The sequence below is a fragment of the Pleurodeles waltl genome, chromosome 3_1 (genome assembly GCF_031143425.1).
Source record: "Pleurodeles waltl isolate 20211129_DDA chromosome 3_1, aPleWal1.hap1.20221129, whole genome shotgun sequence".
Taxonomy (NCBI): domain Eukaryota; kingdom Metazoa; phylum Chordata; class Amphibia; order Caudata; family Salamandridae; genus Pleurodeles; species Pleurodeles waltl.
This window is the reverse complement of record NC_090440.1, coordinates 292,158,021-292,173,220: the sequence shown is the minus strand read 5'-3', so window position 1 is coordinate 292,173,220 and position 15,200 is coordinate 292,158,021. Positions and strand designations below refer to the sequence as shown.

At 41.9% G+C, this 15,200-nt stretch overlaps 1 protein-coding gene across 8 annotated transcripts in view; it reads right to left on the bottom strand.

Moving 5' to 3' along the window:
* Positions 1-327: 327 nt before the first annotated feature.
* RAB27A (RAB27A, member RAS oncogene family) overlaps positions 328-15,200 on the bottom strand; it is a 520,171-nt gene continuing 505,298 nt past the window's right edge. For 7 of the 8 annotated variants that reach the window (XM_069222438.1, XM_069222439.1, XM_069222440.1 and 4 more), the window contains one exon: positions 328-2,357. In XM_069222438.1, the coding sequence (XP_069078539.1) occupies positions 2,153-2,357 (205 nt within the window). In that variant the 3' untranslated portion in view covers positions 328-2,152. The remainder of the gene's footprint in view (positions 2,358-15,200) is intronic. The other variant, XM_069222444.1, reaches the window with a different exon arrangement.

Below are 15,200 nucleotides of genomic sequence, written 5' to 3'. Positions count from 1 at the left end.
AAATGCAATACTCTTTTCTAATGGTCCTATTGGATACCACACATTCATTATATTTGACTCATAAGAAAAATCTGACATACAATAGCTTCTACCAGCAGCTTTTTCGACCTAAAGCTATATTTCATATAGGAACGAATATTTTCATTACTTCATTTTTGCCCCTGTGCTATGTACTTCAGTCCCATTTAATTGTTTCAAAATGATGGCCACCATGTTGGAAGTGTCCTCAAATCCACATCTCGGGTAGTAAGTACCAGCCTGGGATGAGCTGAGCGCAAAATTGCCGAAATGGATAAAGTAACGAAAAAGCTACTTGAAAAGAAACAATGCTGTTTCAAGACATTGTGATTTTATGGGTCCATAACCAAATACACACATTTAACAAGCAGTCATAAATGGCACTTGAACATTTTTTGGGCAGGATAGTGTTTTCAGTAATACAATTCCCACAATTACATGCCATATTGAATATGCTGTGTATCCACATACCACAATGACAAAGACTAAAACCGATAGAAAAAAACAAAAAAAAAAATACTGTTTCCATATACTGTACATTATTTGTTGAAACGACTGGAATCGGCACTCCAGACATCTTCAAAATACAATACCCATGAAATGCAAAAATAGACATTTTACAAAATGTAAATTTAAAAAACTCCAATGCTGTTGCAATTTTAATTCAAATAGAGCATTGGAGCAGAAGATATACAAAAAGTTTACTAGCTATTTAGAAATTTAGAAAAGTTTTAATATAGTTAATCCAGTGATTCGACATCATAAGTTCTTGGTTTAGGATGTTTCACCATAAAGGGACCCATTTTGAAATTTTCTATATCCACATTTCGAAGCTACAGGGTCCAAAAAGAATACTTGACACAAACATTTCAGCGAAAAGCACCAGCCCTCATGAAATTAGTCTGCCCTAAATTCCTGTTGAAACATAAGAAAATTGACATATAATTTATGTATATATACAGGTACATGCATACATCAGCACGTTTCAATCTCTGGGCTACCATTTATTTGTTGACACTTTTTAACCCCTTCTGTCTGTGAAACTGTGTATATAATACAGCTATAGATTAATATATTAAGTTTGCAACATAACAAGCGTTTCCGGCTGGTAGTGAAAAACAAATCAATATTGCGTAATCAGATTGCTTGTAATACACTTAGATATTATATAACAGGCAGCTCCTTTTAATGTGCTTAGATAAAACCTATGCATAAACAGAAAAGTGGTTTTCCTCTGTAATGGAAATTCAGTTTTCACAATTATTGTTGACATAATAGCAAGCATGTTAAAATGGCTTTGGTAAATGAGATTTACCATACGCCTCTCAGTACATCTGCACCTCTAATTCTCAGAAAATACAGAAGCTACCTCTCAACATTCCAACTTAAAGCAACAGTACAGCAATAACAATTTCAAATTGACATTTGCAGTGGAAGCCAAATTCAAATCGTAATAAGGCACATTTTAGATATTTTATTCCATTGCCGAAAACAAATAAAGATGTTGAAAATATTGCAGTGTCCACTATGATATATGTTCATAAAGGACAATGTAGCAATTTTGCTTTGGAAAACTATCTTATCTGCTCTGGTCCAATAAATCAAATAAATCAGCTCAGGATTAACTCATGAAAAGGTATCTTGGAAGAGGGACTTTTTAAATATAGGGTATTCTGCTAAAATGCAATGCTGGTAAACCTTTATTTATAAATCATACTTCTTTAAAAAGTGAAGGCAACTTGGACTACAATGAAAGTTGAGCAAGGGAGATAACACCAAAATGCAGTTCAGGGTTTGTTCCAATGATCCTAGTACTGTTGCTTTAAGAGCAATGTTTTCATTGAGGCTCTAAACCTCATTGTCTGCTTATGCAGGTCTAGTATCACCAGGTGTAGTACCAAAGCTTCCTCAAGGGTTGAAGTACTCTCTATAGGAGGACAATTATTCATATCTTATGGAACACCCAGAAAATATTTAGAATTACATTTGCCAGATATCAGAGAAAAAGACAACTAACTGCTGACATTTTTTGGCAATTCAGAAATACCTCCTCTAAGCTGAAATTCACTAAACAGTAACCATACTTAAGAAATATATACTTATGGCATTTGAACAGCTGCAGTTTCTTTGAAACTTAACAGCTACATTTCTCTTTGTCCTTCTCTTTGTCCACATGTAAGTGCTCTGTAGAGCTGTGGCCGTTGGACCGTACCACCCCTTCAGGTATCCATGACTTGTCCACGCACCGTTCCATGCGTTTCATGATGAGGTCCAGCAGACGATCAACAGCCTCACTCACATTAGTGCCCGTTGAAGCACTGGTCTCATAATAAGGTATTCTGGAAATCAATGGAACATATCACACAAGATTAGACAGTATCTGAGAGATTGCAATAAGACCGTAGTACAATGGCTAAACAAAGTAAATATCTGCAAGAAAAATAAAGTGGGGCAATGAAATATTTATGTAATAGGCCAAAATATATATTGATTAGTTTGAAAAACCAAAATATTTAGAAGAGCTGACCTTTACTAAGAAATATTTCTTGGTAGAGTTAATTTCAATTGAATAATGCCATAGCTTACACAAAGTGACTACTTACTCTATCTTGTGTGGCCTTTGTGTTGAACACCACTTTTGACTCAAATTTCAAGAGAGCAGTAGAAATGTCATTGCACACAAATAAATACATTTTTACTTGACACGTTGTACAAGGGCAAAACATGTGGCTTGTATGAGGAAGATATGGGCAAGCAAGGTAGGCAAGTGGGAGTCATGTTTACTGTAGCTGAAATACAGGAGTTGGCTTTAATGAGTCAACTATGCAACCAGGCAAATACAAATAACAACAAAAAATGTATGTTAAAAGATCTTGCCTAGATATATTAACATGGAAATTACTCATCACACAACATATATGAAGAGGAGACCTCAGTCATAAACATGAGAGAATCCAAAGACAAATATTAGAGACACAGATGGGAGAGAAAATCCACATACAGAGGAGACCCGCAGGGAGAGAGGGCAGAGAAAACCCCCATTGATGCACATCTGTGTGAGAGGCTACAATGCATATGAGAAGACATAGACACTAAGAAGAAAGAGAACTAAGATTCAGAGGGAGAAGATAAAGATACCGCACAGAGGGAGGCAGCGGGACCAGATATGTGGTGAAGAGCTTAGACAAAGGTATGAAAGGGAGGTGAGAAAAGCAGAAAAAGACAGGATGATCTACACAAAGGTGAGAGACCACAGAGATTGAAGAGCAAGTGTGACAGAGGTCACTGTGAGATAGCAAAACAGAGAGCAAGAACTCATAACAGTGCATATCTCATGCAGCAGAGAAAATAATTAAACATTTATGTTGTTGGTGATGGAGAGATCTATGCGACATACAGATCAGCCTCTTCCCAGTACCCCCAAAAACACAGTCCATCACTTATTAATGAAAGATCCAACCTCAGTGCTCATTGTAAAGGGGGCTATTTGTTAAGTGCCTCAGATGTTCACCGTATCTTTGTTTATTGGTAAGGTGACCAGATGTCATGGGGTGCTGAGGATTCTCAGTTTTCTGTCCGTTCCAGCAAATTTCGATAAAGCTATCAAGTCACCAGGTTTAGGTTTACAAAAGGAGAGGAGGTTCCAATTCTCAGATGCTGCTTGCTGTAGGACAGCGGGGGAATTATACATGATTCTTGTTGTCCGAAAGCCTCTGAAACCACCAATCTGTTGTGAAGCTGCAATCCAGCACGACATTTGTGATCTCTTTAATGGAAGAGTGGAAGACCATCTCTTTAATAGAAGAAATGTCGCCTTTGGCAGACCTCAATCCAGAATGGCCTCAATAGATTGAATTCTTCTGGATTGTATAAGAAAACTTAAGGGTAGTTCACAAATGTCCAAAATTGTAAAGAGTTTTGGAAGGTGTCTGTGGTTTGCTGACAAATTTCTGGAAGTTAACCTTTCAAGACACTGAACCAGAGAGGAGGAGGAGTGGCGTTTCTGCAGTTGAAGACATACCACCATTGAAGCCAGCATTTTTGTAAAGACCTGTAGGGCTGCCTTCATGTCAAAAAGCAGCATTTTACATTAACAGTTCAAGTGATAGATACTGCTTTCCCAAAGTGAATCTGAAGAATGCCCACAGGTTTGATGGATGGGGGCATTTGGAATGCATTCTGAAGGTACAAAATATAACTAACCACTGGTCTGAACAGATAGCAGTAACTAAGCAAGAATCAAAATCTTAAACATCTGGAAAGGGAGGAGGTGTTTGAGATCATACATGTCCAGTAGAGGGCAAAACCCACTTGTGTACTTTCAATTATACAATAGTGAAAGTAGTAGCGCTAACACATTATGGAAAACAGGAGAGCTTTATATGCCCTAGGAGATTAGCCCTTACTACTTCTTCCAGAAGTTCTTTATTGGTGGACTGAAGCAGAGGTGGCCTTGAGGATGTACTGATCAAAGTCGTGCCAGAGTGGCTGAAGGACCACCAGATGGATGTGTTTTATTCCAGTATTTCAGGAGAAATCATGTGCTTTTCCAGATACAAGAGCAAAATGTTCTCTTTCAGAAAGTCATCATATACTCTCAAGGCTGGCAAGAGGGTTACCAGAGATTAATATGAAATCATCTTTAGGGGGCCTGCATCTGATGTTGAGAGAGTTGAGGACTGCAGGCTTGAGATAGGACTTTCCCATAAACCCTGAGCATGCTAAACAACTAGAGACTAGGAAGGAGGTGAGGCAGCCACCAATGCATAAGTGCCCTAACTCTCCTTCTGATTAAGAATGAGAATACAGGCCCAATAATATTGTCTTAATCTGAACAACTAAAACCTCAACATACTTGAGTTCTTTCGATATAACCAGGCTGAAATCGATTCAGTAGCAGATCACAGGAGGGTGTACCAGTATGTTAGTACATTAATAGATGCATTTACGTAAAAAATATGGAGTAGCTCTTTCACCATGGCTCAAATTTCCAAATCTATCCGGACCAACTGAAGCAATGGATCTAAATTGCGCTTACTTCTTGAAAGATCCTTCGGAATACACGTAACAAAATAAGTCACTATCTCCCTTCCTCTAAAATTCCTTCTGCTCGGGTTCTTTCATATAAAGGGTCTCATATATAGCTATAAGGCATATCCTTCAATTTACTCTGTACCCAGTCACAGATGACTCCCAATAGGAAAGGAGCTATCCTAGATAGCTCAATAAAAACACAAAACGCTTCCTATCCATACAAAGAAAGCTTGTATTCTTTCTGTCGCAATGTAATCCATTAAACCCTGCATTTTTATGAACCACTCTCAACAGTGGTGTAATAAGCTCATCAAAAAGCAGGCAAGACAAAGGGCACCACTGTTTTTCTACACAGGCAGGATCAAATGAAGTAGCTGATAGCAGGAGGTTTTGAAATCGTTGATTAGGCTGTAGTTGAGTGGAATTAGTATGCAGTGGCCAACCACAGTACTGACATACAGAGATGGGGCTACATTACAGCAACCAAGAAAGAATGGAGGGAGGTTTCTCTCTGAATTTAACACCTAAGGGAACATAGTGTGGAAATTAATGATTGAAATTGAAAAGGTCCGTTTTGAAATAGCGAGGTTGGTTGAAAGCTGGAATTGAAAATATGGATTGATTGTGGCTTGATGGAAGGTCCTAACCTTTAGAGAGATGCAGAGGCAGCTTTGGTAAAATAGGGAGAAAAAGAATTACCCGACTATTAAGAACACTTTGAAGGACAAGTAACTGACCCGTATAAGGTGTCCCTTAGTGCACTGACATCAGCACCCATGTTTATTATAGAGGGAGACAAACTTACAAAAAAGCAGCAAGGCAATGCAGAAAATCAGAAACCAAGCCCAGCTCTCCATAACAGCCATACCTCAGGTAGATAGAGCATCCACTAGAAAAGTCTTTACCAAATGTACACAACTTTTTATTCTGACTATTCGGATATTTCTACATGTAGATTCCTAAACTCACAATTCAATACTGAAGCAGAGCCCCAAAGGAAGCAGGTTTGAGGAACATTGAAAACACCTTGTATATTTGATGCACCACAATCCCTACACAGAGGTACCACATGCTCAAGGCCCAAAGCCAAATTAGAGGCTAGCTAAACTGCAACAGCAACTACAACTGAAAAACAGAAATAACCCAAGTCTCAGGATAAGGGTTGGCAGGCGTGAACCAATGCATACCAAAGCCAGCAAACCCAGTAGAAGAAACCAGCAAAACAGTACCAAGAGATTTGTAAGCACACAAACACTACAAGGGGTGCTGCAGGAAGGACACACTTCCATTGAAGGCACAAAACAGGCCACAAGAGAATCAAGGGATCAAAAGCCACTGCAGCTACAGGGAAATACATCTGCATAGTGAAAGCATAAAACAAACTGCATCACAACAAAAAATGTCTAATGATCGCCAGGTGATATGGCATGGACACATTGCCACTCCCAGAAAACAACAGGGTAAATAGCATCAACTACAAAGTCGCAGAGGTAACACTAGAATCCCCCAAAACCAAAGATAGGGCAACTCCTTGAGAGCCCTGAACCAAGTAACTCACAAGAGTTGTAAACCAGGAGCCTGTGGACAAGGAGAATTTTTGGTAGATGAAGCATGGCCAAACTGTGAGGAAGGAAAGGCCAACCATCAACAAACCACAAAACAGGATGGAATTGTGCATCCACTCTTCCTTAAACAGCTCCACAGAACACTAGTGTGGGAGCTGGAAGGGGTAGGCAGTCTGAAAAACAACTATCAACATAGTCCATGTGCAAGAGTCATCCACAAAACGTGAAAACCAATGGAGGGCAGCAACACCTCCCACAGTCTCTCGGTCATTAGGACAATTCAACACCTAAACCATAATAAAATACAAAGGCTACACCGACCCAAGTCACAAACACAGCACCAGGCCAATGAAGTCCATAAGAAATGGCCCTCTAGGTGCTCCCACTGGGAAGCCCATGTCATTCACAGCCGTCCACTACACATGAATGGCTTGAACATCAAAATATTCCCAGTTGGTCATCTCTCCAAGGAGGCCAGTTTAGAGGCTGCACTGCTAAGGGTAACTTCTGTCACTTTGAGACAGAAAAAAGGAGGAGACCATGGCACTAACAGAACAACAGCCCCCACAAAGCACACAGCTTATCAAACAACACTGCTGTAGAGAAGGGATAAAGAACCATGGACATTATTGGCCACGATGAACCAGAAAGTAGTCTAGACATCAAGGACGCATCCTGCAGTGACCAGGTTCACAGCCAATGCCCCACCACAACAGGCAGTAGTGAGGCACAAAGTAATACCAACAACAAGAAAACTGTACCATCCAGTATAACTAAGAAGTGTCAATAAGAAAGACTGGATTAAAAAACACCAGCATGGCACACACGACCAGAAGGAAACAAAGACAATCAAGAAAAGGGATGCTGTACACCCTTGCAACACCAAAAGGAGACCGGATACAAGCATGCACCAAAACAATGGACATCTGGTCAACAACCAAACAGGACCCAAATGACAGAAACATCAGCCAGTGCAACTTGGATGGCAACACACCACCCATGACAGGAACCCAGTGGGGAACTAAATTAATCAGGTCTACAGCATGCATCTACTGTGGCAAGTGCTACTTGCAATAAAAGATAGCAATAATGCCAAAATGGCAAACAAACTAGCAAACTTGAAGGATCAGAAGGACAAACCAAATACGCAAAGTATTTATGCCCAGGATGGTGTAGCACACAAGTCCGAAGACAAGGAGGGTGAAAATCCTATAATAGAATGGGAAGATCCAAGCAAAACAGAGCCAGCACCCGACTCCGGTGCCCTCTTTAGGACTTGGGCCCGAGCAACCCTTAGAAAATCCATGTTGTCCGCATGATCAACAAGAAGGAGGGACCACACTTCCAGACGGACTGGCGGACCCTCACAGTCTAGATGCAGCACACTAGAAATGCATCTGCCCTTGTACCAAAAAGGAATACACCAATAGAGTGCAAATCCAACAGGACATACTGACATACTGAACCTCCCAGGGAGGCCAGAGCTGCACAAATGGGCAAAGCAGTGCAGGGACAGAGGTGAGCCCATAGACCTGGTGACAAAGTCTGCCAAGTCAAGACCAGACCCAAGAAGTAGTCCGACAGAAACCCAAACCATCACATACCACCTACACAAAGGGGCCTTTTCGACTCTCAAGGCGCATGGGAGTAATGTGCCCACAAGCGCATGACACTGCAAGAAAGAAGGGCCATGTCTCCAACAAGAATAAACCAAATGGAAAAACATTAAGCCCTTCATAAGGCAGAAAAGAGGCGAAAGAAGCTAAGAAAATCCTTGTGTTTCAGGGACCAAAGTGGGAGGTCACTCCAAATAAGCCTCTAGGGACACGAACAACAAGAAGTAAATGCATCCCCAGCCGGGCAATACTTGTGCGCAATTCAAGCACTAACAGTCAGTCCAGACAGGCCCATTCTACACTGCCCAAAGAGGAACGCTGAATGTCTCAAGGAAAGGCAGCAAAGATACTGATGAGGAGGAGCAAGGCTGTAGGATATCCATTAACATTAAAGGCTGGGGCAATTGCAAGACTGATGATGCCTTAAATATGGTAGAATGGAAGGAGAGGATATCCTATAGAGGGAAATTTGAACACAATTCGAGATCGAACTCTGACTCAAAGACCAAACTACTAGCAGAATGAAAATTGTACCCCTTCACAGAATGAGAAGGGGAAGCAGAAACAGTCCCCTGTTTCCAACAGAGGTGCCAAAGTATTACCCAGCAATGTGAAGTGCCTTGAACCTGGCACCAGAAAGCAAAACACTGAGAGACCTGGAACCAAAGCAGTAAGCCTAATGGGGGTGGGTCCTTATCCAGAAACACCTTCACAGAACAATCTGTGTCAGTCAGACTGCCTCCCAGCACTCCACTCCCAGGGCAGAGGTTGAGACAAGGATGACGCTGTCAGACGAGTTTAAATCAGACAAATAGAGAAGACTTCCAGTAGCAAAGACGGAGTCAGTGAGAATTAACTCATGTTAGTAAGATCAGCAAAATCGACTGTCAGCAGGGCTATAGCAAACAGTGGGGAAGCGGTCAAAAAAAGAAACCGAGTCACCTTGGGGCTCAGAGGAACAGAAGAGGTGGTTGTAGGTAGCAGAACATCACCAGTTAACCCTGAGTAAAAGTGGCACCATGAGCAGAGACAGTACCAGGAAGGCCAGAAGCACATGTAGTAGCATCAGCATAGAACTAGAAAACAGCCAGATACCAGCTCCAGGCCTCTACCCAACTGGGCACGAGCTAAGTCAAAGGATAATGCCAAGGCGGAGGGTGAGGAGAGGGACTAATGACAAAGACACCTATCCCTCAAGCGGGACCAGTGCAGGACAAGGGGAAAGTGGATAGAGGCAAAACAGTCACAAGAGGAAGGCCCTGAATGTGTAGTCATCTACTCAAAATCACTGAGTGAAGAATCAGCTGGAGCTGGACCTGGGGTAGTGACAGCCACCTGCCCCTCCACCCCTCACCTGACCTGCCAGTTCTTCTGAAGCATTCAGATGCTCATTGGAAGAAGATAAAGATGAGAGAAGGTCAAGCAGGAAGTCTGTCACACGGCTAGGCAAAACTGTGTGCCTAAAGACCAATTACTGCCACAGCAAATACAAAAATCCAAGGACAGCAGTCCTGATCTGTGTAGAAGAACATGGTGAAAAAGGAACTGACATCAGAGCACCAGGGGGCAACTTATACCGTTCCAGGGCATCACAACTTGGGAGTCGAGACAGAGCCAAGGCAACAATTGCAGTTGGCAGACAGCTACTTCAGGTTTGCGCATCCGATCTCACGACAATGAAGGATGGAGGCAAGCAAACTGCAGGTACAAGTATCCATTAGAAATGATGGTACTGGAGTCACTGGCAGTGACTGGACCCATATGGCTTCAGAAGTGGAGATACATTTTCCAATACAGGAGAAAAATCGGAAAGGTACATTACAACTTCCTGATTGTTGAACCAATCTCTTCCTGCAAATGGCACTTAGTGTCATCAGAAAAACTGTAATTGAGTGCAAGATTGTCAGTGGGAGTCCCTGTACTAGTGAAATACATTGGTGGTGTGTCACGAGGACAAGAGAGATTAGTGAAGACTACTCGCCGAGCAAGTAGACTGGCATACAACAAGGTCTTCACCATCAGGAATGTGAAGAAAAAGAAGCAATGCCCTACGCATAAATCTGAGAATGTGAATTGGAAACTGGGATAAAAAAACTACATTGATTGTGAGTGGAAGGGGACAAGGCTTACTGGGGGCTTGGGCATGGTGGGCAGAGAAGACTCTTCATATATGCCCTTCTTCACATTCATTGGTGAACTTAAAACCTGGCTCTTCAACTGAAGCTGAGAGGACTAATCCTCTTAGTGCCTTAAGACCCTTATGGGTGAGTAGTGGAGCTTTATAAACCCTGTTTTGTGGTGCGTTGCGGTCTGGTGCGGTGCTGGAGACTTGGAAGAACTTGGTCTTTGACACTTCTTTTGTTCCCAACCTATGTTTACCCATAAACCACCTCCTAGATTTAATGGTGCAATCACTGGGGAGGAGCCAGGAGCATAAATTCAAGTTTCAGGCTGAAACTCAACAGGTGAACACCCAAAGGGGAGGACTTGCTTTACTCCCATGTGCGACCTTTCAGACATAACAGTGTAGGTGTAGACTTCGTCTCAGTTCTTTGTGCACTATCCCAGTGCCACAGTTCCTAGAGGTAGAAACAAGCTCAAGTACAATAACTGACTGTTATAACTCAGCCAAGACCCGATATTGCAGCAGTAATTGTGGAATAGTGGGATTAGCAGTGCCAAAGAGACAGCTGACCATGGGCAAGATGTGCTCTTTTTCTTGGACAAACCATTAAAGTCAAACCAAATCAGCAGAAGCTGGTGGAAAGATAGCATTTTTGGCCCACTTGTTTTACCTTTTCCACTCAGGTTGATCCTGTGAGTGACCTACTGTCACGGTGTCCTTTCCTCGGGATCTGCACGCTGCTGAACAAGAAGGCCCACCTCCCACCGTTATTGACTCAGAAACTTTACTAGCACAGAGTTATGATGAAGCCAGGCGGGGGAAGGGAATTAGGGTAGGGAAGAGCTGGGAGAGAGATCTGAAAAGGAAGAGGTTAGAACAAGCATGCATATACTCATTAATGACAATCTAATTCACCATTAGAGCCTTTGCGTACATGCATCTCTATAATACCAGCTTGAAACTCTTTGTGATTGGGTAATAGCCCCTTCTGTAAATCACAACACCAGAATAAACTGAGACCTCAGAGTCCCAAGAAGACCAGAGCTTTAGACCACGTACGCTCTCCGAAATATCAATCATAGAACCACTTATGCATTGATAAAACTCTAAACATTAGATCTCTGTTTAGATGACTCATAAAACACTTAAAGAGGACCTTTTAAATCATGTAAAACACCTTAATATGTATCTCGCAGATCATGCATCTTAAACAAGGAAACTGTGATTTCTTTATCTTTGAAATCCTTTTTCAATAAAGGTTCTCCTGTGCATGAAAAGTGCTTCTACTGGAGCGCGTTGCTTACGTGAACTGAAGCACTTTACTGAGCGAGTTTGCTGCCGTGGACTAAAGCGATTTACTGAGCGTGTTTTGCTGACGTGAACTGAAGCGCTTTACTGAGCGTGTTTGCTGCCGTGAACTGAAGCGCTTTACCGATCACGTTTTGCTGCCGTGAACTGAAGCGCTTTACTGAGTGCGTTTGCTGTCGTGGACTGAAGCACTTTACTGAGCGTGTTTTGTTGCCGTGAACTGAAGTGTATCACTGAGCGCGTTTGCTGTCGTGGACAGAAGCGCTTTGGTGAGCGCGTTTGCTGCCTTGAACTGAAGCGCTTTGGTGAGTGCGTTTGCTGCCATTAACTGATGCGCCTTACTGGGCGCGTTTGCTGCCGTTAACTGAAGCAGCCTAAAACGCCATGCTCGTTAGTCTAGGGGAATGCTGAAAGTTAGGGAGAAACAACCCCCTTCCGACTTGGGCTCTTCATGACCTTACTGCCCACGAGTACGACCTACTCGTGTCTGAATTCCCAAAGGGAATAACTGGAACATTCCAGTTTCTATCAAGCTGCCTTTGAAGAAATTCTGCCTTGCTCCAGAGGAAGGTACCTTGAGGTCTGACTGCATCAAAGTCTTCAAAATAGTGAGCCACGAGGTTGGGTATGACTGGGCTTTATAGGCCAGCCACACCCCAAGATGGCTGCTGCCTCTAAAAACATGGGAAATGTAGTCCCCTTATAGAATAGCACTGATAAGTGCATCTTGACCACCAATGGCCTGAACCTGCAGCTATGTGGGTTTTACCACAGGGCAAGCGACGCTGCTGGCCATTCTTGGAACACGCAGGGATTACCAGTGGTGCGCATAACGTGCTGCAAATCTGCGCAGCAGACCTTCGGGTGGAACCTGGACTGCAGCCTTGATCCTGACATTACACCCCTCTCCCAAGCGCAGTCCAGGGCCTGGTTTTTCAGGATGGAGCAGGTGAAATCGCTGCACCAAACGTGGTGCATGGACATTCTTTGCAGGCTCCCAAGAGTTATTTTCCGGTCCATAACCTTTCAAAAACACCAGGTACCAAAGGGAAAATTCCTGATATTTGGAATCAAAGATAGCTCGCACTTCAAATTACTAGTGCCCTTGGACTAAGAGAGGAGCAGGTTGTGTGACACTTGGGGGCGAAGCTAATTTGAAAAGTGAAGTGTGAAATACTGGGTGAATTTTGAAAGACGATGGTAGCTTCAGTTTATGTGTTACTGGATTCACTTGTCGTAAAACTTCATAGGGCCCTATGAATTTTGGATGGAACATATTTTTATTTTTGATTACAAAGTTTTTTGTGGACAACCAAACTTTATCCTTGTCTGTATATTGAGGACCAGGCTGGTGTTTCTTGTCAGATTGTATTTTATATTTTTTCTTAGCTTCATGGAGATTTGTTTGCAGTTCTGAATGTACCTTCTTCATGTGTGTTAGCATGTCCATAACTGCCGGAGTGGTTTGTGTTGAAGCCGGTAATGTGACTGGCAAAATATGTGGATGACGACCATATGACCCATAGAAAGGTGTTGAGTTTATCGAGGAATGATGAGTTATTCTATGCCAGTTCAGCTAGCCACAAAAGATCCAACCAGGTTTTTGGAGATTTTGTTGCATAACATGGCAAGTATTGTTTTAGGGTTTGGTTTAGTCTCTCTGTTTGACCATCCGTTTGTGGATGATAACTAGTAGACAAGGTTGAATCAATTTGTAAAGCCTTGCACCATTGTTGCCAAAAGCGTGCAGAGAATTGTGTTCCTCTATCAGAAAGGATGAATCTTGGGAGTCCATAAAGGCGAGCAATGTTTTTTAGGATAATAGTTGCTAAGGTGTCAGAGGTTGGGAGCCCTTTACAAGCGATGAAATTAGCACATTTAGTAAGGCTGTCCACTACCACTAAAATGGTAATAAATTGTTTTATTTGCAGAAGACCAGTAATTAAGTCCATTGAAATATGTTCCCATGGATGATTGGGAACAGGTAGCGGTATTTGTAGACCTTTAGGTTTGCTATGTTTGCTTTTGCATCTTGCACATACCTCACAGGATTGCAACATTTGCTTAAGATCGTGGACGAATGTAGGCCACCAAAAATACCTCTTCATGAGTTCTATTGTTTTTTTGAGGACCTGGATGACCAGCCAGAGGGTGACTATGTAACCAATGAAAAGCTGTTTCTCGTAACTCCTCAGTAGGCAGGAACACTAGAGATTCATGTAGTGGTAAACCTTGTTGAATTTGATCCTTTGGTCTCTTGTTGTAACCACTCTTGCCACTTGGCGATATGACATTTTTTACGAATAAGATCAAAGAATTTCTCCGATGCTTTTAAACACAGTACTTTTGAAGGCGTTATAATAGGCATAGGTTTTTGTTCGGTATGAGTAATCGAAGAATCTTACCTAGACAAAGCATCTGCCTTTCGATTGTCAACTCCTCGTCTAAAGGTCACTATGAAATCAAATTCTGCGAAGAATAGCATCCATCTCAATTGTCTGGGAGTCAATAGTCTGGCAGAACTCATAAACTGTAAAGTTCTATGATCAGAATATACAGTTATGGTGTGTTTTGCTCCCAACAGATAATGTCTCCATTCCTTAAAAGCATTGCGAATTGCTAATAATTCTTTTTCAGCTATGGTGTAGTTCTGTTCCGCTTCATTCAATTTCCTTGATGCATAAGCGATGGGGTGCAACTGCCCCGTTTCTCTATGGCGTTGAGATAAGATGGCTCCCACAGCAACATCGGATGCATCAGCTTCCACTATGAATGGTTCCTCCACATTGGGGTGAGCTAAGATGGGAGCTGTAGTAAAAGCCTTTTTCAATTCTTGAAATACTTCCTCAGTTTCTTAGGACCAGTTGAAAATGACCTTTTTTCTTAGCAATTTAGTGATTGGTGCCACCTTTTGGGAGAAATGATGGATGAAACGTCGATAAAAATTTGCAAATCCCAAAAAGCATTGAACATCACGTACTGATTTTGGTGTGGGCCATTCAGATACTGCTTGAATCTTTCAGTCGTTTGCATGCCATTTGGTGTTAAGATGACTCCTAGAAATTCAACTTCTTTGGAATGAACACAGGCATCCCAGTATGGGTTTATCCTTGGAATGCCGTGGTTAATGTTACATAATCCATGCATAGACTGGCGCAATCAAGTTTTACTTTTTTCTTCTTCCTCTTGTGCAAAAAAAGTGTTCAAATGAAGAGAAACAAAGAAGAAGAGTTTCAACATTCTATTTTTACTGCAGCCGAAAAGGAAGTTCATTTGCCATCCCAATACTCAGAATATTCTGACATTTTCAGTAAGAAGAAAGCAAGTTCCTTACCACCTCACAGACGGTACGATTGGAATTAAATTCACATTTACTTAATTTACAGAATAGATTGTGCTTTTGCAGGGGTTTTAATACCTTTTTCACAAGTTCTTCATGTATTTCCTCTGAGTCTAAATAAATCAATATATCGTCTATATAAACGATAACAAAGATGTCTAAATACTCTCTCAGGACATAATTTAGGAAGTATT